General features: G+C 39.7%; 1 protein-coding gene across 1 annotated transcript; it reads right to left on the bottom strand.

Annotated features, from left to right (window-relative positions):
* Positions 1-494: 494 nt before the first annotated feature.
* rnf217 (ring finger protein 217) lies at positions 495-25,737 on the bottom strand. The gene is made up of 7 exons (XM_088325612.1): positions 24,826-25,737; positions 9,488-9,709; positions 7,795-7,959; positions 6,874-6,971; positions 4,376-4,479; positions 4,227-4,298; positions 495-834 (listed from the first exon to the last, which is right to left on the bottom strand). Exons 1-7 carry the CDS (start codon positions 25,639-25,641, stop codon positions 758-760), a joined length of 1,554 nt encoding a protein of 517 aa, XP_088181738.1. The 5' UTR covers positions 25,642-25,737; the 3' UTR covers positions 495-757.
* Positions 25,738-27,243: the final 1,506 nt, after the last annotated feature.

Raw genomic sequence — 27,243 nt, forward strand, 5'->3', positions numbered from 1 at the left:
AATGGAAGCAAATATAATCAAGCAACATAATTTAAATGAAAAGAAACAAAACAATACAAAAAAGCAAGAAAAACAGAAGAAAAAAATAGGAAAAAAGAAACAAAAATAAACATTAAAGGGAAAAGGAAAGAAAGAAGGGGAAACAAATAAAGCAAGAAAAAAGGGAAATAGCTAGGAAAAAGAAACCAAATAATAAAAGAAAAAAAAGGAAAAAAGGAAAAAAAAGGTTCTGGGGCTCCCTTTGTTCAGTATATTACGACTAATAATATAATTTTCAACACAAAACACACTTAAACCACACTGTAATCACTTCCTTGAAAAATACTGGAAACAGTGCTGTGCAAACGCCATTCCAGCCCCCCCGTGCATTTGATATACCCCCCTCAGATTCCTGTCTGGCAACCGCCCTGATGTAAGTGCTACGTCCCGGAAAATGTGTGTTTGATTCGAAAGTTAAATATAAAATAACTTCATCAAGAATGAAACAAAAAAAGAAAGCTTTTCATTCTTTATTCCCGAATGTTGAACAGATTTGAAGTGCACCCCGCAGCCCAACTCCAATGATAAACATAGCGCTGAAACTTCATTGTTGTAACATTCAGATAGTTCCTTTCTGTTAATCTTACAAGACTTTTGCGTTGCAGTTGGATTGATTTGGCTTTGTTCTCTCATATCCCTAAAATGTCATTTTTGATGCTACTTTGACTTTTGCAAATGCGAAGATGATCCCTGAGGAGGTCCAACTTCCGGTCCGACGTCAAAGGCGCCACGAGCCCAGCGAGCCCCGCTTTTTTTTCTTTTTGCAGGCGTAGTAGATAGGGAACCCGATAACACCTGCAAACAAGCACCATCTTTTGTTAGCAAAAAATTACAAGCGATCACAATACATCGAGGATGTATATTTTCTGCTTTCAAGACGAAATAGCAGTATAATCCACTAGTTAACAGTGTTCAAAATTTTTTCATTAACGGGGTCATCTAACTCAGTTTTTTTCCGCCATTACAACACTTTTACCGTTATTGACGATCAAAAGCAGAGCGTTACTTTGAATAAATTAAGACGAGGCGTAATGGAGAGGAAGGGTGTTTACTTTTGCGTCACTTGGAAGTAAACCATAACATATAATTGTAAACATTAGGGGGCACATTGCATATGCTCAGTGACAATGTGGGATTATGGGTATTGTTGTTCTTATGTTAGTAAGCACATAACATCACATAGAGAGAGGGATTGGATGTACAGTATCACTTAATATTGTTTTACTGTTAACTTTTGTTGTGATCAAAAGTGCAGTAGGCTATGTCTACTTGACCAGTTTTTCAGGTTGTGAAAGTCTGATTTAAATTATTAAACTTACTTTATATTGTTTACTACTTTTTTTATTACACTGTTTACTGTTTCATTTTGTTGCACTTCAAGTGTAGGATACATCTGTTGATGGTGAGGTGCAATGAATATTACAAGGTTCTCTAACATAAGTACCAGTCTGTTCTTGGCTATTCAAATGACTCAAATACTGCTCAGAAGGTTTTGAAATTCTTTAACATAAAACTTTTTTTTTTCAAATAACGGAAATAGTTACTTTCCCTGGTAACTACGTGTAGTTACTTTTACTATAGAGTCATTCAGTTACAAACTCAGTTACTTTTTGGAAGAAGTAGTGAGTAACTATTACTCATTACTTTTTTAAAGTAACGTGCCCAACAGTTCTAGTTAATGGATATAAAAGTGGAAAATATATCAAACTCCAACATAAAGTAAGATTCATTTATTTAACAGTCAGAAAGAGTCTAAAGTAGGGTCGTCCAAACTTCGGGTCAGTTTTTATTGGCCTGCAGCAAATTCTGAAAATATAGTTGAATATGGCCTGCACATGGCGCTTAAGCTGAACTCTGTTGCACTTTTCAGTTTTAACGCTAGATGGAACCAGTAACGGAAAAAGTGCTTCTCCACCCATGCATTTGGGATCCCATGAACTGGAAAACATAGGAATTGTGTTTTCTTTGCTTGTTTAATGAACCTTCTTGTGATTCATTTGAACTGTCATTGAAATTCAAAGTGTATTACTGTGTAACTTATTTTGAAACAAAATAGATTGATTGTTAATTATAGACCCTATCCGTGCAGATAAACGTAAATTTTGGTACTAAAAATAGGTTAACAATTAAATTAGAGTAGATGACCGGCTATCAAACTGAAAAATAAATAAAACATCCATCCATCCATCCATTATCTGCAACGCTTATCTTCAGTAAGGTCGCGGGGGTGCTGGAACCCATCCCAGCTGTCTTCGGGCAGTGGGCAGGGGACACCCTCAACTGCTTGCCAGCACACAGGGACAGACAACTCACTCGCTCATTCACACCTAGGGACAATTTGCACCGGCCAATTAACCCAACATGCATGTTTTGGGAATGTTGGAGGAAACCGGCGTGCCCGGAGGAAACCCACGCAAACACGGGAAGCACATGCAAACTCCACACAGGAGGTTCGATCTCATGACCACAGAACTGTGCCGCACACGCGCTAACCACTGCCCCGCCATGCTGACCAAAATTAAACATATTTAACAAAATAAATATTACCACTCCTCAAACCTAGAACAAGTCCAGTAGCTTTTTTCCCCTCTGTCTAACAGCATAGGAGCTACACTCAGGTACTGCTGAGGTTTGTATTTGAGACTGTATCGCTATATACAAAAAATGTAATCAACATTTTTTTCTCCTCCTGGCCCTTTCAAAAAATGTTTAAGCCAATGCGACCCGCGACTCAAAAGGTTTGCCCAGCCCTGGTCTAAAGCATGAAGTCGTTGATTTGCGTTGAGGTCATTTTCTGCCATTATGTGGCATTTGTGGTTCAAGTTGTGTCCAAGAGGCAGGGACAAAGGAATATTGATCACGAATAAAGCTTGAAAAACAATCTTATTTCATTCATTGAATTTACTTTTTTTTTATTGAGAGTCTAGATCAAGATTCTAGACATTATATTGAATGCATCCCTATTATGAAATCATCATTCCATATCTAGTTACGCCCATGTTGTAAAGGTTGATCAGTATTTATCAAGCCTCTGTGAATAATATCAGTACTGTATGTCAATTCACCAATAGATGGCAGGAGTAGCTTTAATCAGATCTTTGTTTACTCCTAATGCCTAGTTTTGTTCCTGTATCCACCGTATTACAGTGTTCAGTAGAGTGTGGCGATAAAAGCAAATAGATAAGTACAGACTGTTAACACTTTCAAGCTTTATTCTTTCTAACAAAGATGATGAATGGTTCGCAATCGTCGGGAGAGAGAAGGATGACGTTTCGCGCACCCCGATCGCCATGACGACCCGAATCATGTAATCACGTCACCGGAATCATCGGGGGCTAAAAAGGTCTAGCTAAATTCATGCATAATTTCAGTGTTCTTGCAAATTGTAATAAAGTGTTATTTTGCAAGCAAAGTGTCCTTGTGATTATGGAAAGCTTTGTTTAAATATTGAAGGTATAACAAATATATATTAAAAAAAAGACACTAAAGTAAATGTTTAGCTTGAAATGCATCCTTTTACAAAAACCCTTTTTCTCTGAGGTTTTCTGGGGAAAAAGTATTTTTAAGAAACTTAGCAATATTCAACTGTTGTTTAACAGACAATGGTAAAAGAAGCATACTTTTTTGTAATGAAAGATGAAAGTTCAAACTTTCTTTTGATATGTCTTATGCCTATACAGCCGGTGGGTGGGCGGTTGTTTTGTTTCACCTTAACCACTACGGTCACCATTTCCTGTGGTGTGTCTTGGGCAAGTAAGGCCTAGTGGCGCCCACTTAATTTTCTGTAGGCCTTCAAAAATGAGTCAAAATGTCAAAAATGACTGCCACTGGCACTTCCCATTGGAGAGAAACGTCTGGCACTTGAATGGAATAAACAAAAAAAAATGTCAAACATACTGGATTAATTGCAAACCACTGAAATACTGACAGTCTTTGAATATTTTAATACTGCTGATTAATTGAACAGCCCAATCGCATACTTTTTAATGCTAAACTATTACATATTAAAACAATAAGAGTTTCAATATTTCAGTTTGTATTGAATCCAGGATGTATGAACTTTTTTATTGCATCGCAGAAAAAGAAGAACTTTATCACAATTTTACAATTTTCTGAGACAGTCCTGTAGTTTGAAGATGAAAACAAATGTCATTTTTTTTTAAACTGAGTAAAAAGTAAGTAGTTACCAAGGATCAGCGCCAGAGCTCCCAAGACCAGCAACAGGAGCAGGACAAGAGGGGCCAGAAGTAACCTTGCACCTGACACGAGATAACAAGTTTTTTCCCATCAAACATGAAAAAAGCTGAGAAAAAAAAGCAAAAACCGTCAAACTGACAGCAGACGGATCCTCGGACGAAGCGGCGCAGGTGCGGCCTGTGTGGCAGGTAGCGATATTTGCAGCCAAAGACGCTCAAATTGGACGTGTGATCTCCGAAGTACCTGACAGAGGTCGAGAGGTTCACATAAGCAACTTGAACTTTTTTAAATTCGATTTAAAAATTCGATTCGAAATTTCTTAATACATTATATTGTGAGATGTTTGCATCTGTTATTTTATCAAATACATTGTTAAATAATTGAGAGCGGACTGTTCACCTTCAAGGTTCGTATAAACACGGAAAGGCTCTATAGGTGTTGGGTAATAATTGAGTTCAATACGGATGACAATAAAAGAAAGAAAGGACTGCAAGCAAAAAGAGCAGAAAAATTTGCCAAACTTGGACTCGTTTTAATAATATTGATTGCTCAGAAGCCGAGTCCATTCAATTAGAGACTGATGATGTTTTACTTATTTTAAAAAATTATATTTTTTGTGTATTTTTCAGAGGGTCTTTGTCTAAATTGGTTGTCATTATTGTGTTTGCATTTTATCACTTATCTATAACCACTTCTTTATAATATTATAATAACACTTAAGAGTTAATATATATACACACATTATATTATTGTTTTGAATTTTCAGGGATTTTGTGTTCTTGTTTGACTTTAAAACTGTGTGAAAGACGTTGAAATTGTTTTGTTTTTTAAATTTCTTTGGGGGTAGATCTGCACATATTTTAATATATATTTTATGGGTTTTTAGGGATCCCATGCAAAACATATGAATTTACTAATTAGTAAATCATTTGGTGCATCATGTTTTATAATTATTGATACTAAATAATTAAAAAAAAAAACATCTGGGGAGCCGTTTGAGGGCCAAGCCAAAAGAGCCGGTTTTCTAAATAGAGCTGTCCTCTTGGGTGCGACCAATAGGGGGGCGGTGACGCTTCACATGACTACGCCATAATAACAAACCACAAGTACAGGTGTTTCGGCGTCATTTACAGCCACTTATTATAATTTTTTTTTTTTTTAAATAATTGCTTGGTCTAAAGAGTCAAGCTTAAAAGAAACATGGCATTAGCAAGAAACATGGGAGAGTAGAACATTATTGGAAGATATTTTTTTGATCAATTTATGTGTTAGATTCCGAGTTTTAATTATATATTTTCACGTTTTCAATAATAATTACTTTAAACGAGCAAAATGATCTGCTGTCCAGACGCTCCCCAACTTACGAACGAGACTTTTGGACTATCTCGCAAGTTGAATTTGTTTGTAAGTTGCTTCAGTGCTATATTTTGTATGTTTAAGGTTTATATAAGTATGTTTAAGGCTTGTACAAGTAACCTGTATTGTTTTGTACAAAAAATAAACATTTCATAAAATAAAATGCTTTAAAAAGATAAATAAAGTTAAGTGCAACTTCCTTTTGGAAGATAAGCTTCAAGAGGTTTTCCCTGTGTTAGAGAGTGGCGATCCAACCATTTTCTCAACCGCATCAAGCTTTCTTATTCCACTTTCATTTCAAAAGAAACGGCTTGCATCTTCTTTACACTTAACACCATCCATATTGAATGGATGCACGAGATATTAGATAATAAAAATGTAAATTCCTTGGCACGCTGGAGATAGTATAGACATAGTATATACAATATACAATGTTTTCACACGAACTAAGAAGAGGAAGTGAAGTTTTTTTTTTTTCTGGCTGGATGCTGTGGAAAGAAGCACTACAGTAATGTCCTGTACTCGGAAAAAGGTGCACAAAAGACAAAATCGAACTTACAGCAATGTCCGGATATTTTTCGACACCCCGAAAAAAATGTTCGTATCTACCGTTTTTCGGAAGTCGAATGGTTGTAAGTAGGGGAGCGTCTGTATTATGCTCTTTTTCTAATTATATATATATATATATATATATATATATACATATATATATATATATATATATATATATTTACAAACACTTTTTCATCAAGATAATAAAGTGAAAAAATATAGTAAATAACAATTATCTGCCATCTGTCAAATAAGACAATTTTACTCTTTATAAATATTGTTTTTGTTAAAAAAAAAAACCTTAATGAGTTGATTTCTTTTTGGGAAACACGTTTATTTTTCTTATTTTACTTGAAAATCAAGTTAAATGATAGTAATTGAGAATGATAAATACCGGTACTTGAAAAGAGATAAATTATCTGCCATATACAATGATTCCTTGTCTATCGCGGCAGGGGTTAGGTTCCAAAATAAACATGTGATAGGCACAATCAATTACGTGCAGGCTTTTTATTTTTATTTACAATTATCATAGAATTAATTACACATGATTAATTATAATAATATTTATGTCAAACAACTACTATCTTTGGGAACGTTTAGCCAATTGGATGCACGATGGATATCCGTGAAGGAAAAAAATTGTGGAAATTAAATTAATTATAGCGAGGGATTATGAAAATACAGTGTTGCTCATTGTAAATATTTTTTTGTAGTAAACACGTTTACCTGAGTTGACGGTAACGCTCGCCACAGCGGTAACAAAAGTTGGTGTTACACTGCGTGCATGTCATGTGGTCACATCCTTCTGTGCGTTGAATGTGAATCTATGCAAAACAAAAACATGAAATAATAAAGCAGGGGTCAGGGACCCATGGCTCACGAGCCATACACGCCCCTTTTCATAAGTACATATGGCTCGGAGATAAAAATTTACTCATGAAAATTTCAACTGCATTCATGCATTTCTACTTAGGCTTGAATGCAGGTAGACACATGTAAAGCCAATTAATTCAGACTATTTCGGTCCAGTATATAATGGTCACAGTTTTCACTAGTTTTAAGTCAGGGTGTCTCAAAAACAGACCCCGATTTGGCTATATGTTCACTGTTAAGACACTTGATGATGAAAACCCACAGAACAAACTAAACTTCCCAAAATGCCTGCGATAGAGCAATTTGATTGGGTAAGTGGAAGGAGCAGACGTATTTGATTGGGTGAGCAGTAAGGGAAGGCGGATCTCTGCACACACATTTTTACAAATGAACTGCTTGCACGTTGTTCTGAAACTTGTATTTACAAAAAAATATGTCAAAATAAGTCTCAACGATCTTAAGTAACTGATGGAGGGAGACAAGTTTAAAGTGGTATATTTGTTGATATGGAACACAGGCGCTGGCGTTATTATTTTATAAATTGTATCAAATCATTCATTATCACACAGTAAAATGGGCAGAAAAAAATCGCTTTTGTCTGGAGAGCGGGTTTGGTGGTTTTGTTAAATTTTGTCTTAAAATATATGGTATGGCTCTCACTCAAAATAAAAACAATCAAAATATTTTGCTATTATGGTACTTTCTGTCAAAAAGGTTCCCGATCACTGGACATAAGTCATTGCAAAGCCAAAAACCCTAATCATGTGCACTTACCTTGCACTTGGGGCACTTTTGCGCGTTACGCTGCCCACGTTCGATGACGCAAGCCCAATTTTTCAGTTGTTTGTCGCCTTTGCGGTAGTCACGGCACTTGATGCCCTGATGCCAGGGAGCCTGGCACTTAAAGCACCACACAAACTGGCAGCCGTCGCACCGGACCTGCAAGTCGAGCACAAGCCACTCAGATACAAATGTTTTAACTGCATGAGAACCAGATACTCTCTCTGGCTGTAGAGGAAAGTGTTCGCACATGACGTCACGTAGCCTTCCCTCGCAGAATGAGAGCCATGAAAGACGCAAAGTAGCTCCCTAGCGGACAGCACTTGAATGAGCATTTGTGTTAAAAGAAATACGAATAACCACGACAGTTGAATAGAACCACCACTTGTTACGATGGTGATTTATTGCTGTGTCAACCAGAAGGTTGAAGCCCGATTTGGAATTTAATCGTATTTATGTCGATGAAGACAGAAAACGGCGATGTTTTTCTGCTATCGAATGGAGTGACTCGCAGCCCCTTAAATTATCCAGGATTAGCTGTGAGTATTTTTTACAAGGTATGTTGTATGTTCTAACAATATTATAATAAGTAGGTACAAGTGTTGTAGCTAACTTTGCCTCACCCACAGAGGAGTCTCAATCCTCTTGAAGCCTTCAGCTTTTTCTATGTTTCTCAGTGCTGCATTTTTTCGTCAGAACGAGTGTCATGATCGTAGTCTTATTAAGGAATATTGATTTGTGTGATTAAGATGAATAAATGAGTGCACATTCGTTTGGAAAGGGAGAGGGGGGCGTGAGATTTCGCATGGAAGTTGAAATTAGCAACAACGAGTCACGCCAAGTATACTCAATGTAGCTACTGTAGCTAAAATAAAAATGATAAACATTTTGAGCAGCTTTTGGTTATAGTCAATTTGAGATTTGATAGCACCTTGGCTAGAACAAATACACAGATAACTTTAGTGGGTTTTATATATATATATATATATATATATATATATATATATATATATATATATATATATCTTATCTCATCTCATTAGCTGCACCGTCGCGGGGGTGCTGGAGCCCATCCCAGCAATCATCGGGCAGTGGGCAGGGGACACCCTGAACTGGTTGCCAGCCGATCGCATGGCACACAGGGACAGACAACTTGCTCGCGCATTCACACCTAGGGACAATTTAGACCGCCAATCCACCTGAAATGCATGTCTTTGGAATGTGGGAGGAAACCGGAGTGCCCGGAGGAAACCCACGCAAACACGGGAAGAACATACAAACTCCGCACAGGTAGGCTGGTAACTGGATTTGAACCCACACAGGAGGTTCTCAAGACCTTAGAATTGCCGCTAACCACTGCGCCGCCGTGCTGCCATATATATATATATATATATATATATATGAAATCATTCAATTTTTACCATTTTTATTCAACAGACGGGATTTAAAAACCTGACAGGTACCACGTAGCCCATTGGCTGTAGTTTGCCCACCCCTGATTTATATGGAAAAAGTAATAATGTGCATTCTTATAAAATGTTTGTATTTGTCATCTGATACCTGGTCTCTAATGGAGGACACAGTATAGTTAAACTTAACAATTCCAATTGGATTTGGATAATGGATATCTTAAATAGTGATCTGTATCAGAACTCCCATTCATAGAATAGACTTGCGTTGTTTTCACCTTGTACTTGTGTTCAGCACGGGCGGGGCTGGCGCGGCCAAGAGTGGTGAAGTGCCTACAGCGTGGGCAGGGCTTGGTACCGGTATCCAGCTGACTCAGCTGCAAGAAGTATCTGTACCGGAGCAAATCTTGGCCAGCAAGATGCGAGACCACTTCGCCATCCTCCAGCATCCCGCTGCACTCCAGGATTGGACAACGGATGTGTGCCTTGGCCGCTTGGACCTGCGCAAAACAGGTAAGATTTTAAGACCAAGACTATATATATATATATATATATATATATATATATATATATATATATATATATATATATATATATGTGCCCTCTTGCAAGGTCAAGGTATAGTGGCCTACAAGGCCAGGCGAGCAGTGTTTTGCCCATAAATAAAAACATAAATACCCTGTGTTCAAGATATAGCATAAGGCTAAAAATGGATGTAAGTTCATTAGGACGTGTTCTACATAGATATATAGTGTTTAAGTTAAAACTTGAAACAAAATAATACTTCTTCCAGGTTTCCATCATCTCTTAAGGTTCGGCCAGCTCAATGTAAACAGAGACTCAGACAATGGCAGAGATGGACTGTTGCATGTCCAATCCATCTCCATCCATGTTGAAATATTGACAAGGCAATGTCGAAATTTCTTAAAAGTGTCTACATGAATTCCCTTTAGGGATGAATAAAGTATCTATCCATCTATCTACATGATGTATAAACAACGATATCTTGTAATAGTTCAAACAGATGTAAAGCTTTTACACCTTATTTTCGCAAACATATTGGCAGTTGGTCACAATGCAATGTATTGTGCAGTTTTCACCATCCGGTGAAGGAAATTCAAGTCTCAATATCACATCCCCTGTGGTCATGGTCCTTCTTTGGCGGTTTAGCTTGGTGTCATAATGATGACAATACGGTAAGTTTTATAAAAAAATCTCGTAATATAATTGCCATAAAGTTCGTTTTTCACCCAAAATATAAAAGTCAAAACTGATGCAATGCATATTGTATGATGTGATACTAAAAATTTCCGGAAAAAATATTTTTTCCCACGGATTTAGGATCTAGTATCAGGATTGTCACCCGCTGCTGCCCGTCAATGCTGAGGTCCAGCTCATCCTTTCAGAGCGTGATGATGCTTTACACAGAAAACAACAGTGACCAAATGATGTAGGTGCTGTACCTGAGTCTGCCAAGGAGGCTTCTACTGCTACTGATAACCATGTTAACCAGCACAATATGTTTCAATTGAGCGCCACCAGGCTGTAATTGCCCAAAACACACCAGAGGAAGTGGTGCCCTGATGACCCTGGAGGTTAAGGGATCCGTACTAAAACTATGTGTGAATACTGAACTTAAAAAAAACAAAAAAACATTCATTGATAAAAATAAAACAAAAAACAACTATCGATACTTTGGCTCTTGCCAAAATTACATTGTTCTTCTTTGTCTCTCTGTCTCTCTGTCTCTTTAAGTGCTGTGCTAGATTCTTGAAGACGTACTGCTGCTGATATTCATGACCCAATTTTCTTACCCAAGGACACGTTAACATTTAACAAGAAGGGGCCGGAAATCGAACCTGCGATTTTTAGTAACATTCTTAACATGTAACTGGAAAGAACGATTAGGGTCAAATGTGACACCTAAATTTTTGACCGAATCACTCTGGGTGATATTACATTTGTCAATGTTCAGAGCAGTGTCAACTTCAAAGAAATCCGTCAATGACAGAAAATTGTCGATAATGTAACATCTGCAGGCATAGAAATATAAAATTGTAAATGTTTATGCAGTTTTGTTTAAGTTATAGTTCATAACAAAAGACAAGCTTTCAAATGTTGATCTCTCCTCCTCCCAAGTCCTCCCAATTAAAATACTGTATTAAAAATCGTGTGCTGCAGATCAAGTTATTGGTCGGGCTAAAATACCGACAGCCTGGGTTGGTTTGGATTTTTTAGGCCTGATCTTACTTTTAGTTGGATCTAGCGCATGGGTTAGGCAACCTATGGCTCGGGAGCCATATATGGCTTTTTTCATGGGTACATATGGCTCCGAAATGAAATGTAACTTTTGCACATCTCTCTGTGGCGTTACAAAATCATCCCGATTTTGGTCCATACAAAGCCGAAGCAACTTAATGCAGAAGTTCGATAAGAAACCATTTAGACTGATAAATAAAAACGCTGGCAAACGACTTTGATTGGGTGAGCAGTACAGGTGGGCGGATCCCTGCACACAGCGCAAGGCACTTCCTTCTCTCTCTCTCGCTCAGTGCCGTCTACACCGAAAGTGAATATGACGATATAATTATCGTTTGCAGTCATTTATGACATTTTTACGAAAGAACGTTGCATGCACATTGTTTTGAAACCGTTATTAAGGACATATTTCATGGAAAAAAAAATTGCCTCAACACTCTTAACTGAAGATGGAAGACAAATTGTAAATGGCATATTTACATAGATTTGGGACACGGGATTTGGCATTATTATCATTTCATCTATCTATCTATCCATCTATCTTGGTCATATCCCTCAAGAGGGGGGACCGACAGCAAGACAAACACATACAGTAACAAAGAAATAAAAGGGAAAAAAAAAAAGCAAAAAAAAAACCACACAACATTTTTTGGACCATGGCCAACCCAATTGCCCAAACACCCAAACAAGTTCGGCACCTCGGCACCTAAGTTGGTCATGCTTTTCGTCCCTCCAGATGAAAGAAATACGTATTTCATACATTTGATTAAATCATCAAATGACACACAGTGAAATAAAATGTGCTGAAGAATTAGCTTTTTTTCAATTCTGTCTGAAAATATATGATGTGGCTCTCTCAATTTATTTTTAAAACATTTTTTTGCTTTTATGGCTCTTTGGGGCAAAAAGGTTCCTGACCCCTGGTCTAGCGCAACATCAACTAAATCGGGAATCGGGATCAGGTGCGATTACATCTGGGAAGAAGCACTGACGGGAAAGTGTTCATGAATAATTCAAAACGTGATGCCAGTAAGAAGAATGCGCTCGTCTGTCGGTTGTTGTATTGGAAAACTTAAGAAACCAGTCACTAGATCCTTCTAAAAAGTTTACCGGTGCAATTGGGTTCAATTAAGTGAGGCATGTACTTTTTTGGACAGAGTGATAATAACCAGGTGGGAAAAAAGCAACAAAACCAGTTTAGCTGGTTCATCTGTTTCATGAGTTAGCAACATTTGTTGCCATGTTAACCCAATTGAGGTTGGTGAATTGTCAATTTTTGAGTTTTTCCTTGCCCTCGTGTAGGTTTTAGATCAGGGGATGTGTAATAGTAGTATGTGGTTCGCGATCATCTGTGGCCTGTGCAGCCCTTTGAGACTCCTTGTGATTAAGGGCTATCCAAATTAACACGACTTGTGTTGACAACACAAAAATCTTACAATTAACCACAATTGTGGAACAATGACTTGAAAAACTTGTAAAGCCTTCAAACTTTCAAGAAAAAATACAAAGAAAATTTAATTCAAGGTTACATTTAAGAATCATACGAGAAATGCAAATTCATTTCGAACCTTCATATACGAGTTCTTATTGTTCAAATTTAACCATGAAAGAAAAAAATAATAAAAAAATAGCAAAAACACACATATCCCTTTATCGAAATGGTTTAAGTCTAAATGTGTGTGTGATCATGTTGAATCAAATGATGTAATGAGAAATTATAACCCTACATTTATTATCCGAGTGTTCAATATAATTTTCTTTTCTTTGAATGGTGATTAAAAATGGATTTGTTTTCCGTATAATACCTTGATAGAATAACTGGTTACATGATTTGATTGATGTGAAAATAGTTTTTCCCTTTCTCTACTTTCAAGTATGTATCAAAGTTGTTGATTTTGAATTCATTGTAATCGTGCATTTGTTGAAAAGAGGGAAAAAAATAAAAAGGGAAATCAATCAAAAATGGCATCGCTCGTTTCCATCATGAAACCTCATCACATTTACTTTGTGTATTTTAATAACTAAGGGAAGCTAAAAGATGACAGAACTTGATTTTTTTTCCTGTGGTAACTAGCCCATTTTTGGGGTGCTCAAGCACCCCCAAATTCAACCCGAGTACTTCCAAAAACTATAGCAGTTATAAAACTCTTTTTCCCATAATAAAGGACAGGATATGCTTAAATATGATAAAAACATTAGATAATTAAAAAAAGAAGAAGAAAAAGAAAAAAAAAGTAAAACGAAACCAAAATGTGAACACCGCAGTGTAAAAAACACTCCACTGCCTTGAAATGGTTCAGTCCATTTGATTCCTAGCACCAAATTCAATATTTAATTTTGTAATATTAATGCAGTTATATATTTTGTATCTTTGTAGAATTTGCGCAGTCACATTTTGGTAGAATTTCTGTATTTTTGACTTTTACTTTAGTTTTATTTTTGTAGTGTTTCTGTCGTATCATTTATGTAGCAGTATTTTTGTATCATAGTATTACGGTAAGGCTTTTTTTTTAGAATTTCTGTAGAAATATTTTTGAAGCGTTTCCATAGTAGTATCTTTGTAGTATTTTCAATATTACTGTAGTTGCATTTTTTCAGTACTTCTGTCATATTAAATATGTGTCAGTATTTTTGTATTAATGTGTGTGAAGTCTATATATACAGGACTGTCTCAGAAAATTAGAATATTGTGATAAAGTTCTTTATTTTCTGTAATGCAATTGAAAAAACAAAAATGTCATACATTCTGGATTCATTACACATCAACTGAACTATTTCAAGCCTTTTATTATTTGAATAGTGCTGATTTTGGCTTACAGCTGAAAAAAACTCAAAAATCCTATCTCAAAATATTAGAATACTTCCTCAGACCAAGTAAAAAAATAATTTTATAACAGCAAAACTAAATCAAACATTTGAAAATGTCCATTGATGCACTCAGTACTTGGTTGGGAATCCTTTTGCACGGATTACTGCATCAATCCGGCGTGGCATGGAGGCAATCAGCCTGTGGCATTGCTGAGGTGTTATTGATGCCCAGGATGCTTCGATAGCGGCCTTCAGCTCATTTGCATTTGTAGGTCTGGTGTCTTTCATCTTCTTCTTAACTATACCCCACAAATTCTCGATGGGGTTCAGGTCAGGGGAATTAGCAGGCCAATCAAGGACAGTGATGCCATGGTCAGTGCACCAGTTACTGGTGGTTTTGGCACTGTGGGCAGGTGCCAGATCATGCTGGAAAATGAAATCCTCATCTCCATAGAGCATTTCAGCAGATGGAAGCATGTAGTGCTCTAAAATCTCTTGGTACACAGTTGCATTTACTCTGGACTTGATGAAACACAGTGGACCAACACCAGCAGCTGACATGGCTCCCCAAACCATTGCTGACTGTGGGAACTTCACACTGGATTTCAAGCAACTTGGATTTTGCTCCTCTCCAGCCTTTCTCCAGACTCTGGCGCCTTGACTTCCAAATGAAATGCAAAACTTGCTTTCGTCTGAAAAGAGGACTTTGGACCACTCTGCAACTGTCCAGTGCTTCTTCTCCATAGCCCAAGTCAGACGTTGTCTTGAGTTCAGAAGTGGCTTGACCATGGGAATACGGCTATTGTAGCCCATTTCCCGGACACGTCTGTGAACTGTGGCTTTTGATACCTGGACTCCAGCTTCAGCCCACTGTCTTTGAAGCTCCCCCAAATTCTGGAAGCGGCTCTTCTTCACAATTTTGTTAAGGCTGCGGTCATCTCTCTTGGTTGTGCAGCGTTTCCGGCCACATTTTTCCCTTCCAACAGACTTTTTGTGGATATGCTTTGAAACTGCACTCTGTGAACAGCCTGCTCTTTGAGAAATTTCTTTTTGTGTCTTACCCTCCTGATGGAGGGTATCAATGATGGTCCTCTGGACAGCAGTCAGATCAGCAGTCTTCCCCATACTTGTGATTTAGTTTACTGAACAAAGCTGAGTGTTTTTAAGGATCAGGAAACCCTGGCAAGGTGTTTCGAGTTAATTAGATGATTCAGGTGATTAGTTGAGTAGCCTACTTGTATACTTTTTCATGATATTCTAATATTTTGAGATAGGATTTTTGAGTTTTCTTTAGCTGTAAGCCAAATTCAGCAATATTCAAATAATAAAAGGCTTGAAATAGTTCAGTTGATGTGTAATGAATCCAGAATGTATGACATTTTTGTTTTTTTAATTGCATTACAGAAAATAAAGAACTTTATAACAATATTCTAATTTTCTGAGACAGTCCTGTATATATATATTTTGTGTATTTCTCTGAACATTCCCCTAATATTCACTGTCTATATATCTTTTGCTGTTTTAGTCTCATGACCACCCAATGATGTGTCAGTCTAATGTCCACCCAATGATGTGTCAGTCTAATGTCCACCCAACGATGTGTCAGTCTAAAGTCCACCATACTTGTACTAAATAAAGCCGGCTGCGGCGGGGAAGAAGAAGGAGGACGATTGTAGAGCCGAGAACACATCCCCTGTGTTTCTCCCCGTTTCTCCCCCGCTGCAGCGGAACGAAAATGTACATTGTCTCTGCCTGAATTTCCTTTTATATCTGATGACCGGCCACACGAGGTTTACCCACATTTGGACCCCCACAATGTGTTATGTAGAAGTTTTTTAGTAGTATTTGTCTAGAAGTATTTCCATACTAGTATCTTTGTAGTATTTCTTTAGTGTTTTTAATATTACAATAGTCTCCAGCTCCGCACCGCGAGTGAAGCTAATGAGTGAAGCTAATCTGCTATGGACACTTGAATGCCACGATTTTGGCGTCTGTGGGTTTTTGAAAAGAACCTAAAGCACGGAGTCGACGTTGACGTTGATTCGGCGGATAGATAGAGGAGGCCGATTCGCCTGCTTTCCGAGATCGGCCATTGTTGACGCTGGCAAACATGGCGGCGCTACTTGTATAGCGACCAACAGTGGGGGAAACTAAGTCCGGCGAAAATAACAACTTCAGACTCAGAGGGCGATCGGGTGATGCGATCAGCGGACGGTGCCGTAAGAGGAACGTGAAGTTTTCAAGATGCCGAGCAGAGATAAAGAACTCGAGGAAATTAAAAAGTCACTCGGCTTTTTAATGGATAAAATGGATATCGTCACCAGACAACAAGACACAATTTTGAGTTTGGTGGCTGAAATCAAAGACCTAAAAAACGAAAACATGGAGAAAGAAAAGAGGATTATTGCGCTAGAAGGACGCGTTGCAGATCTGGAACAGTATACCAGGATAAATGACATCATTATCACCGGTCTGGACATCAAACCTCGGACCTATGCCAAGGTTGTGGCAAATACAAATATTGCAACAGATGCTGATGAGGATTCTGCTGAGCAACAGGTCATTGCTTTTATGAGTAAAAAAGGCATATCCATCAATGCTGAGGACATAGAAGCATGCCACCAATTAACAAGAGGTGACAACCGACCCAAGGCGACCATCGTAAGGTTTGTTAACAGAAAACGGAAACATGAAATCCTTAAGCAAGGAAAAAAACTAAAAGGGACTAATGTTTATTTAAATGAACACTTAAGCAAAAAAAACTCTGACATTGCAAGACAGGCTCGATTTTTGAGGAAAACGAACAAAATACAAGGAACATGGACTTCAAGGTGGTCAGGGGTCATAATAGACAATAAATTAAGTTGGAAAACACACATCAGACACATACAAACAAAGGTATCTAAAAGCATTTCAATAATTAATAAAACCAAAGTTCTTTTACATTATAATGCATTGTATTTATTATATTGTTCTCTCGTTCTGCCATTTTAACATATGGTGCAGAAGTCTGGGGCAATAATTACAAAAGTTCACTACAGCCCCTTTTTATCCTTCAAAAACGTGCAATAAGAACCATACACAGGGTAGGATATCGGGATCATACCAATATTTTATTCATGCAGTCCAATTTATTGAAATTGGATGATTTAATAAAATTTTTCACTTCACAACTGTTATTTAAGGTCAACAAAAACATAGTGCCAGAAAACATACAAAGATTATTCACTCGGAAAGAGGGAAATTATAACTTGAGGGGCTGTGGTGAATTCAAAATCCCAAAGGTGAGAACCACCAGGAGAAGTATGTGTGTGTCTGTGTGTGGAGTCAGACTTTGGAATAATTTGCAAAATGAAATCAAACAATGTCCAAATATCCATGTGTTCAAATTTAAATACAAAAAGGCATTACTGGCGAAATACAGAGATGAAGAAAATGAGATATGAGGGAGACTGGAAATACTGCACTTCAAACTATGGCTAACTTGTTGTTATTGTGCTATTATCACATCAGAACTGTTATAAGTATTGTGTTTATTTTTATTGATATTATCACTGGTGCCGCAGTGACATTATGCGCATTATGACGTTGAGGGATGGGTATTGCGAAGATTAGTGTATAAAATATCTGATTATTGTAACTATTATAATTATTGATATCTGACCTATGTAATAAGTATATCCATGAGATTTTGTTGTATTGGACACAAGAGGAGCTATCTATAAAATGTATTTAATAGGGAAGATCAAGGGGTAGGAAAAATAAGCATCTGCTTCTGACTACCCCTTTTCGAACATGTTGTGTGACATTATTTCGTTAATGACTCATTGTTTTTGTCCTGTTTTTATTTTTATGTTCGAAATAAAGTTTTCATTTATTCATAGTAACATTTTATAGTACTTATGTAGCAGCATTTTTGTGTGAAGTATTTTCATACGAGTATCTTAGTAGTAATTCTTTAGCATCAGTGTTCTCGTTTGCCCGCGTCCCTGCGTCCTAGACGCATCATTTTTGCTGGGGACGCATAGTGTCAAATCAACGTGCGTCCCCGGGATGCAACTTTTTATTTACACAAATTTGTCATTATTACCCGATCACATTTTTTTGAACAAAGATTTACCGCACTCCAAACTTTTTGTCAGGCAGATCTGGCATTGTTGTTTTGGTCTCGGGGTTCGAGTTTTCGTCTGCACGAAATCTCGTTGCTTCGAGATGACGTCATTGTTGTGGTAGGTTGTCGTTGAGTGAAGGTTAAGTATGCATACCTGTCAACCTGTACGTTTTTGCCGTACAAAGTACGTTTATTATGCATTTTAAGACGTGTACAACGTACAATAAAATCTGTACAGAAAAACGCGAATTTGTCACTTATGGGTACCATCCGGTATACACCGACTATCACGAAACAGCAAATCATTCAAGTCAAACCAGTTCGAGTTGTGTAGTCCGTCTCTTTTTAGAGAAGCGGCTTTTTCGGCTCAACTCTCAAACGGCTCACTTGCTTTGATAGATAGATAGATAGATAGATAGATAGATAGATAGATAGATAGATAGATAGATAGATAGATAGATAGATAGATACTTTATTCATCCCCGAAGGGAAATTCACTTTTCCAGCAGCATCCCTAAGCTGAGAACAATCATGTACAAACAAACAAACAATGCATTATATTACGAATTATTATGTTGTACAGTAAAACCTCGGTTTTCGAACGCCTCTCAGTTCGAACAAATCTGAGTCCGACCAAAAATTTCGAGAAATTCTTGTCAAAAAATCGGAGTTCCGGGGTGGATGTTTCTCATCACATTTTTTTACTCCTTTTAATTTTCTCAGGTGCAATTGCACCACCAATACACTAGGGGACGTCCAAGATTAAACAAATGTGTAGCAAATGGGCCGAGTTACAGAATTTCACCAAACCGATGAAGCTACAGCCACCAGAGTCATCATGACTTTAACGACACTGTCATGAACCACTTCCGAAAAGTGCTAAAAAGAAGGCAGAAGCAAGTGTCATTGGATAGATATTTTAAGAGAAAAGAACATCCTGTAGCCAGTCATCCGTGGCAAAGAGATTTGAACGTGTGAGCACCCCTCAGATAGAAGAGCTCCCCGAAGTTTTTATGAAAGGGGACTCTCCTTTCAAACAATAATTTTCCTTCCTCGTCCATCCCTCTCACCGTCCATCTGCACCTTCTGCTGACCACCACAAAGGTAAAAAATCCTATTCATAATTCTTTTCTTTATCCTTTTCTTTTCTTTTTACATGTTCATAAAGCGTAATCTTTCGTACGGAAGATTACGCTAACGCGAACGTACGATTAGCCTGGGTTACATTTATGTTATTTGTGTCTTAAAGGTAAACAAAGGTAAACATTCAGGGTGTTTGAACGGAATAAAACGATTTACATTGTTTGTAATGAGAAAAATGATTTCTGTGTTCGAACAAATCGCTTTTCGAACAGGGTTCTGGAACGGATTATGGTCGAGAACCGAGGTTCCACTGTAAAGAGAAGTTAAGAAAATGAAAAAAGACAGGTTTGTGGTTATCCATTTAATCAGTATATTACCAAAAATAATTTAATGCAGAAAATGAATTAATAATTTGAATAAGAAAATGTATTATTCCACTTAATTATATTTGCATGTATTTTTTCCTTCTACAGTGAATGTCCAAGCTACTTAATTTTTGAACTTGTTTTATAATAAACCTCATTCATGTCAGGCAAGATAGTTAGTATTAGGTGAAAATCAACACAAAATTGGTCATTTCTACAGTGTCAGTAATAAGTCGAAACATAATGCAAAAAGTGATAACAACGGATATAATTCCGGCATGAAAAAACGGCGGAGAAATTCTTCGGAAGATCGTGGAGGCAAGGAAAACACGTGTGTTGAAGCAAACGATTCGACGAAAAGTAATAAACAAAAGAATACTCCTAGCAAGAAAAGGACTTTTCTGCCAAAATGGACTAAATTATATTCCTGGTGACGCTATGAGGAGGATGATAATGAATTGGACCCTGAGAAGGCATTACAACTATGGCGGGACAACAAACCACGAAAAATATATGAACTGAAAAATCTGTAGTGATGACTGCTTTGTATTACCAATTAACTGTGATGATTAGAAGTGCATGAATATATAGACTAATATTTCAGCAAAATTATTTTGTACAATGTAAAATATTTTTGTGAACTGAAAAATCTGAAGATATAACTGCTTTGTATTACCAATTAACTGTGATGATTAAAACTGAATGAAAATATAGATTCATATAATTATTTTAGCAATATTATTTTGTATAATGTAAAATATTGTTGTGAACTGAACAATCTTGAAGTGATAACTGATTTGTGTTCCCAATAATTGTGATGTTAAAACTGAATTAATATATAGATTTATATTATATATTTGTCGCCGATTTACAATTTCAACCTCGGTAACACTAAATTTTGGGGAACCATAGATTTTTGAGTATGCGAGTCCCTGGGACCCATCACTTTTCAGAGGTGAAATGAACACTGCAGTATGTGTTAATATTACCTTTTTAATATTACTTTAGTTTTGTTATTGTAGATTTTTGTTCTAATATTTCTGTAATAGCATTTTTGTATCATTGTATTACTTTGGTAGTATTTTTTGGAGTATTTTGTATAGCTCATATAGCTATATATAATAAAAACATGATTTTCTGTGCCAATTAAGTCCCCATTGTCCCTTTTTTTGTCTGCAACAAAAATACTACTACAAAATTACTACAAAACTAAATATCAAATTTAGTGCTTAAAAACAAGGACCTCATATATTATTTTGTCTTCATTCTGATAAAAAAAAATTATACCAAAAAAAATAATAATTATATATATATATATATATATATATATATATATATATATATATATATATATATATATACCACAGCCATATCCCCCTAGTGGGAGGTGGCTAGAGTCATTTCTGACTCTTTTTGGGAGATTGATTCAGAGTCGGGGATTCCCAGCCCCCTCGCTCAACCCAACTGAGGTGTTGGGAGTCATTAGGTGACCAAACCCCCCAATTCCAACCCCTAATGCTGAACGCAAAGCAGGGAGGCAACGGGTACCAATGTTTAAGTCTTCGGTATGACTCGGCCGAGGCTTGAACCACAACCTCCCAGTCTCGGGACAGGCGCCATACCCCCAAGGCCACCGAGCTAGTTTTTATTGTAAATGCTGTATTTATCATGAAATATATTGTTGTAGTGGGTTTTACATAATTCACCCATGGAACCATTGTTCAGTTAGTGAGTTCTCATTATTCTGCCGGCTCGCGCCACTCTGGTGTTTGTTTATGTAAGTTTCGATTGCAAGTTTAAATGTCATTAAAGCAGCCTTCGTTGGCACCTTTGTTTAACACGCCGCCTACGACTCCCGTCTCAGCCCGCTACATTGGTGACCCCGACATTAGTCTCGTGGAAGTTTCCGAGGCCGTGCATAATACTGAGCATACAGACATGGCATACGCGCCCGTTCTCAAGCTCCCCGAGTTCTGGGAGTCATCTGCGGCAACATGGTTCGCACAAGCAGGGTCTCAATTCGCCCTGCACGGAATCACTGATGATGACTCTTGCTATTGCCACGTGGTGTCTGCTCTGGGGAGCTCAACTGCAGCCAGAGCGGTGAGTTTCATCAAATACCCTCCTGAACTGGATAAATATAAGGGACTGAAGGCATATCTCCTCAGAATCTTTGAACTGTCGCGTTCTGAGCATGCTCGACGCCTCCTTGCTATTCAGGGCTTAGGAGACAGTAAGCCATTGGATCACATGGAAATGATCTTAAACTTGCTTGGCACTGAAAAGCCAAATTTTCTTTTCACTGAACTTTTTCTGCGTCACATGCCGCCGCATGTCCAGACGGCGCTTGCGAACACAACCATTATAGATCCACGTGCACTGGCAGAGGAAGCGGACCGTTTTTTCCTGGCAACACATAGATACACACATGAGGTGCTGGCCCCTACACAGCATCAAGAGCGACACCCCCAGCCAGCAAGGCACGTCTCGGCATCATTCGCCGATCAGACAGCCCCTGGGCCTCACCACTACACATGGTCCCGAAACCATACGGTGGCTGGCGCCCATGCGGGGACTATCGCCGCCTTAACGAGGCCACCACGCCTGACCATTACCCAGTCCCGCACATTCAAGACTTCTCTGCACACCTGGCGGGTAACCTTCTCTTTTCCAAGGTGGACCTAGTGCGGGGATACCACCAACTGCCAGTGCATCCCTCAGATATACCGAAGACGGCCGTGATAACTCCATTTGGGTTGTTCGAATTTCTCATGATGCCGTTCGGACTGAAAAATGCCGCTCAGTCCTTCCAAAGGCTGATGGATTCAGTGCTCAGGGACATGCCTTTTGTGTTCGTCTACCTGGACGACGTCCTTGTTGCCAGCTCCTCAGAAGAGGAAAACTTGGAACACTTCAGGGACCTCTTCACCAAGCTCAGTCAGCATGGCCTGATTATAAATCCCGCGAAATGTGTTTTTGGCAGACCCTCCATCTACTTCCTTGGGCATCTCATCACCAAGGATGGGGCTTCCCCCCTACCGTCTAAGGTACCTTTCCTCAGCCGCCAACAGCACGGGGCCTCAGGGAGTTTCTCGGCATGGTGACATTCTACCATAGGTTTATTCGCAGAGCCGCTGATGTCATGCGCCCACTCTATGAGGCCCTCAAGGGTAGGTCACCCAATCAAGCTGTTGAATGGACCGCTGAGAGGACCAAGGCATTTGAGGACACAAAAACCGCGCTGTGCCAGGCAGCCATGCTGGCTCACCCAGCCCCCGGAGCCCCAGTCGCACTCACTACAGACGCATCAGACCTTGCAGTGGGTGCCGTGTTCGAGCAGTGGGTTGACAATGCTTGGCAGCCACTCGCCTTTTTTAGTCGCCAGCTGGTCCCTAGAGAATGTAAATACAGTGCATTCGACAGAGAACTACTTGCCATCTGGTTGTCGATTCGCCACTTCAGTTTCATCTTGGAGGGCCGTGAGTTCATCGTCTTTGTTGATTATAAGCCTCTTACGCTCTCCATGTCCAAGACTTCCGAACCGTGGTCCGCCCGGCAGCAGCGCCAGCTGTCATTTATATCGAAATACACGACTGACATCAGGCACATTGCTGGGAAGTCCAACGTGGTTGCGGATTGCCTGTCCAGAGCAACAATCACCTCCAAGGTGTGGAACACGGTTGCCGAGGGCCTGGGAGTCAAACTTCACCGCACCACTGCCTACCACCCCCAGGCTCACGGGTTGTGCGAGCGGTTCCACCGCTCAATGAAAGCGGCCCTGCGCGCCGGCCTGACCGATGGGGACTGGGTCGATAAGCTACCCTGGGTCATGCTGGGACTGAGGACCGCTCCAAAAGAGGACCTTCAGTGCTCTTCAGCTGAGTTGGTTTACGGTCAAGTGCTGCGGGTGCCAGGTGATTTCCTCCCAGACCCAACGACACCCTGGGCCCAGGGAAAAGTCCATCTTGCAGGGCACTGCGGGAGCGTTTGTGCCTATCCCCAAATCGCGACACGGCAGGCCAGTTTCACGGGTTCCCTCCAACCTGCGCTCGGCTGGTTTTGTCTTCATTCGCCACGATGCCCAGCGCGGACCATTGCGCCCTCCCTATGATGGACCGTTTAAGGTCCTGCAGCATGGTGACAAGACCATGGTCGTGGACATTGGTGGTAGGCCAGAGACTGTCTCCGTGGACAGGGTTAAGCCTGCCCACATGGATATGTCCAAGCCATTGAAACTGGCCCAAGCCCCATGGCGCGGCCGTACTCCTGCAGCACGACCCTCCGGCCCCGTGGGTACCCACTCTGACCCTCCGCCCCCAGCACCTGTGGGCTCTCCAACTGAGTCCACAAGCTCTCACCCCCCCTCTGTTCAGGCTCCTTGTACCCGCAGTGGCCGGGTCAGCATCACAACCAGGCACAGAGACTTTGACTATGGGTGAATTCTGGGGGGGCTTGTGTAGTGGGTTTTACATAATTCACCCATGGAACCATTGTTCAGTTAGCGAGTTCCTAGGGGGACTCATTAATCTGCCGGCTCGCGCCACTCCCGTGTTTGTTTATGTAAGTTTCGATTGCAAGTTTAAATGTCATTAAAGCAGCCTTCGTTGGCACCTTTGTTTAACACTCCGCCAACGACTCCCATCTCAGCCCGCTACATTGTCATTATATTTTGACCATTACCGTTTGGCGGGCCGGATGAAAAAGCCTGACGGGCTGCATGTTGCCCGCGGGCCGTAGTTTTTCCATCCTTGCTCTGGATGATCTGCACCCCAAAAAATCTGGACCTAAAATCACCCCTAACTGCAATAGTGCAGTCTGAAGTGGTCGTCATCTAAATGTGTTGCCCTTATTTCAAGACAGCCCGAAGTATGCCTAGCTGCAACTTGTTTTAATTTTAAAAAAGTTTGACATCTTTATAAAAAATGAATGTTAATATGTATATTGCAACTTTTAGGTGCATATGAATTAATAACTGCTTGTTGTGACCCACCTGTGATGTGACGTAAAGCGTCAAGCATTCCTCACACACCAACTTCCGGCAACAAGGCAAGGGTACGCTGGTTTTGTTCTCCAGACAAACCCGGCACGGCTGCGCTTGGGCGGCGACACCCACACCGATCCGCTGCGATGACCGGCGGCTGAATGATGAAGAATCGCGCAGGGGGTCCACCAAGTCTTCTGCGGTGCGTAAAAGAAAACCCTCCCCCGACTCAGAAGTCGTTTCGGTTGCAACAACATCGTTGGCGATGCAATAGACAGTGCAATAAACGTGATCTTTGACGCCAGTGGTCAAGTCCGAATGTATACTAGAGTCACTTATTTCATGTTGAAAGTCTAAAATAGAAAATATTTCAACTCCCAAGTCTGAAAGAAAGAACTCAGTGCCGGAAGGCTCGTTTTGAAGTCCAGCTGGTCCCGTCTGTGCGCTCTTGTCAAAATCAGCGGCGCAGTCACCGTGAGCACCCTCGGGGCTGTCCTGCATTCGAGCAACAGGACTCCCGCGTTCGGAGGGGCGCAGCCAAGGTAGAAACGTGCCCTTCAAAAGCTCCACAGGGTCCACCCCTCCCGCGTTGCAGTTGTTATTGTTGTTCTCCTCAACATCCCGCCCGTCCTCGACATCCTCTGCAAGTGCTCCTTCTTGCAGGAACTTTCCTCTTAGTCGTTCCCAATTTCGAAGCGACACGTCCACCTGACTATTTCCCAGCGGACATGTCACTTTCTCTTCTTCTTCCCCGACAAAAGTTGGCATTTGGCACGAACGAGTTAAGAGGCATTCATTATCCATGACCGGGCGGTCTCGGCCCATTTGCAGCACATAGCATTGTCAAAGCTTCCCGAGCGGCCGACCAAAACAAAACAAAAGCCGCCGGCTCTTCCGGGGCGACGTCAGCACGGCGGACGTCACGATTTGTTTACGTAGGTGCAGTACTCTATATTTACAACTAGATGTCGCATACGGTTGACCTACAGTTGAATCCATGTACGACATCAACCGCAGCAATTACATTCGTGTCAACCAGTGGTGGGCCGTGAGGGCCTGCAAGGCCTTCTCTGCTGGCCTAGCAAACATATCGAAATCATTTGATGTCAAATGGATTTTGTCCATGAATGCTTAATAAATAATTCCAAATTGTCAGCTTCCTTTTATTGGTTCTCCCTTGTTGTGCTTGTTGAGATGTATGATTTCAGGGTTGTCCAAACTTTTCAGAAAGCTGTCCAGATTTAGTAAACTGAAAATGTGAGTGGAATGTGTCTCTTCAGCCTGGCACACTTTGAACAGTCCTTAATCAATTGATCCTCACCGAATGGTTTGTAGTGCTTGGCGATCAGCGTTGGGTAGGGTTACTTTAACTGGATTACTTTCAATTACTTTTGGATTACTCCAATACCAAATATGCTAATAAAAGACAAAATAAACTAAATATGAATACAATTATGACTCACAACACATGGTAAGCTTTCTCTCCTGGCTTTGATCTCTTTGATCTCCGGCAAAACTAACGTAAAATGCGACAGAAACAAAATGAAAATAAATCTAAACAGCTTGCCAACATCATTTTTGCCATTCCATGTATTCCGTTACTCCCCAGGCCTGCACAAAATAAGGAATTTTATTCATATTTAGTTTCTTTTGTCTTTTATTAGCATATTTGGTATGGAGTAATCCAAAAGTAATTGAAAGTAATCCAGTTAAAGTGATGATGATGATGATGCATTTTATTTAAAAGCGCCTTTCAAGCCACCCAAGGACACTGTACAGATAATGAGAAAATACAATGTAAAAAAAAAAAATACAATTGTAAGCGAAATATTAAATAAAAACAAGACATAAAATCATAAAAACATAGGAAATGGAGAAGCTATGTGTTGTAGGCAGTCCTGAACAGGTGTGTTTTTAGACGGGACTTAAAAGTGGAGAGAGGTGTGCTGTTTTGGGGGTCCGGAGGTAGATTGTTCCAAAGCTTTGGAGCAGCGCGACTGAAGGCTCTAGCTCCCATGGTGCTCAGGTGGGCAGGGGGCACCGACAGTCGGAGGGAGGACGAGGATCTGAGGGAGCGAGTGGGGACGTGCACCTGGAGAAGGTCGGACAGGTAAGGAGGGGCCAGGTTGTGAATGGCCATATATGTATATAGGATCAGTTTGTAGCTGATGCAATGTTGAACAGGAAGCCAGTGTAGCTGTTGGAGAACGGGGGTGATGTGCTGCTGGGAAGATGTTTTTAACCCTACCCAACCCTGTTGGCGATCAGCATCACAATCTCATAGCTCGCTTTTGTAGCATCGTTATTTGACTCGCAGGGTCTTGTGAAAAAGTGCTGCTGTGCCATAAAAACAGCTTTCAGTTGCTTCACCTTTTCCCAGTGTTTGTTTCCAGAAGAAAATAATAGACACTTTTTTTTATATTCTTT

Source organism: Urocampus carinirostris, chromosome 20, assembly GCF_059441175.1.
Source record: "Urocampus carinirostris isolate Australia breed hairy pipefish chromosome 20, RoL_Ucar_1.0, whole genome shotgun sequence".
Lineage (NCBI taxonomy): Eukaryota > Metazoa > Chordata > Actinopteri > Syngnathiformes > Syngnathidae > Urocampus > Urocampus carinirostris.

Coding starts and splice junctions, on each gene's coding strand:
- rnf217 (XM_088325612.1), bottom strand. CDS start 25,641: ATGGGCCGAGACCGCCCGGTCATGGATAATGAATGCCTCTTAACTCGT. Junction 6,972..7,794: donor AAAAGTGCCCCAAGTGCAAG/GTAAGTGCACAT, acceptor TGTTTTGCATAG/ATTCACATTCAACGCACAGA. Junction 4,480..6,873: donor GAGCGTTACCGTCAACTCAG/GTAAACGTGTTT, acceptor GACCTCTGTCAG/GTACTTCGGAGATCACACGT.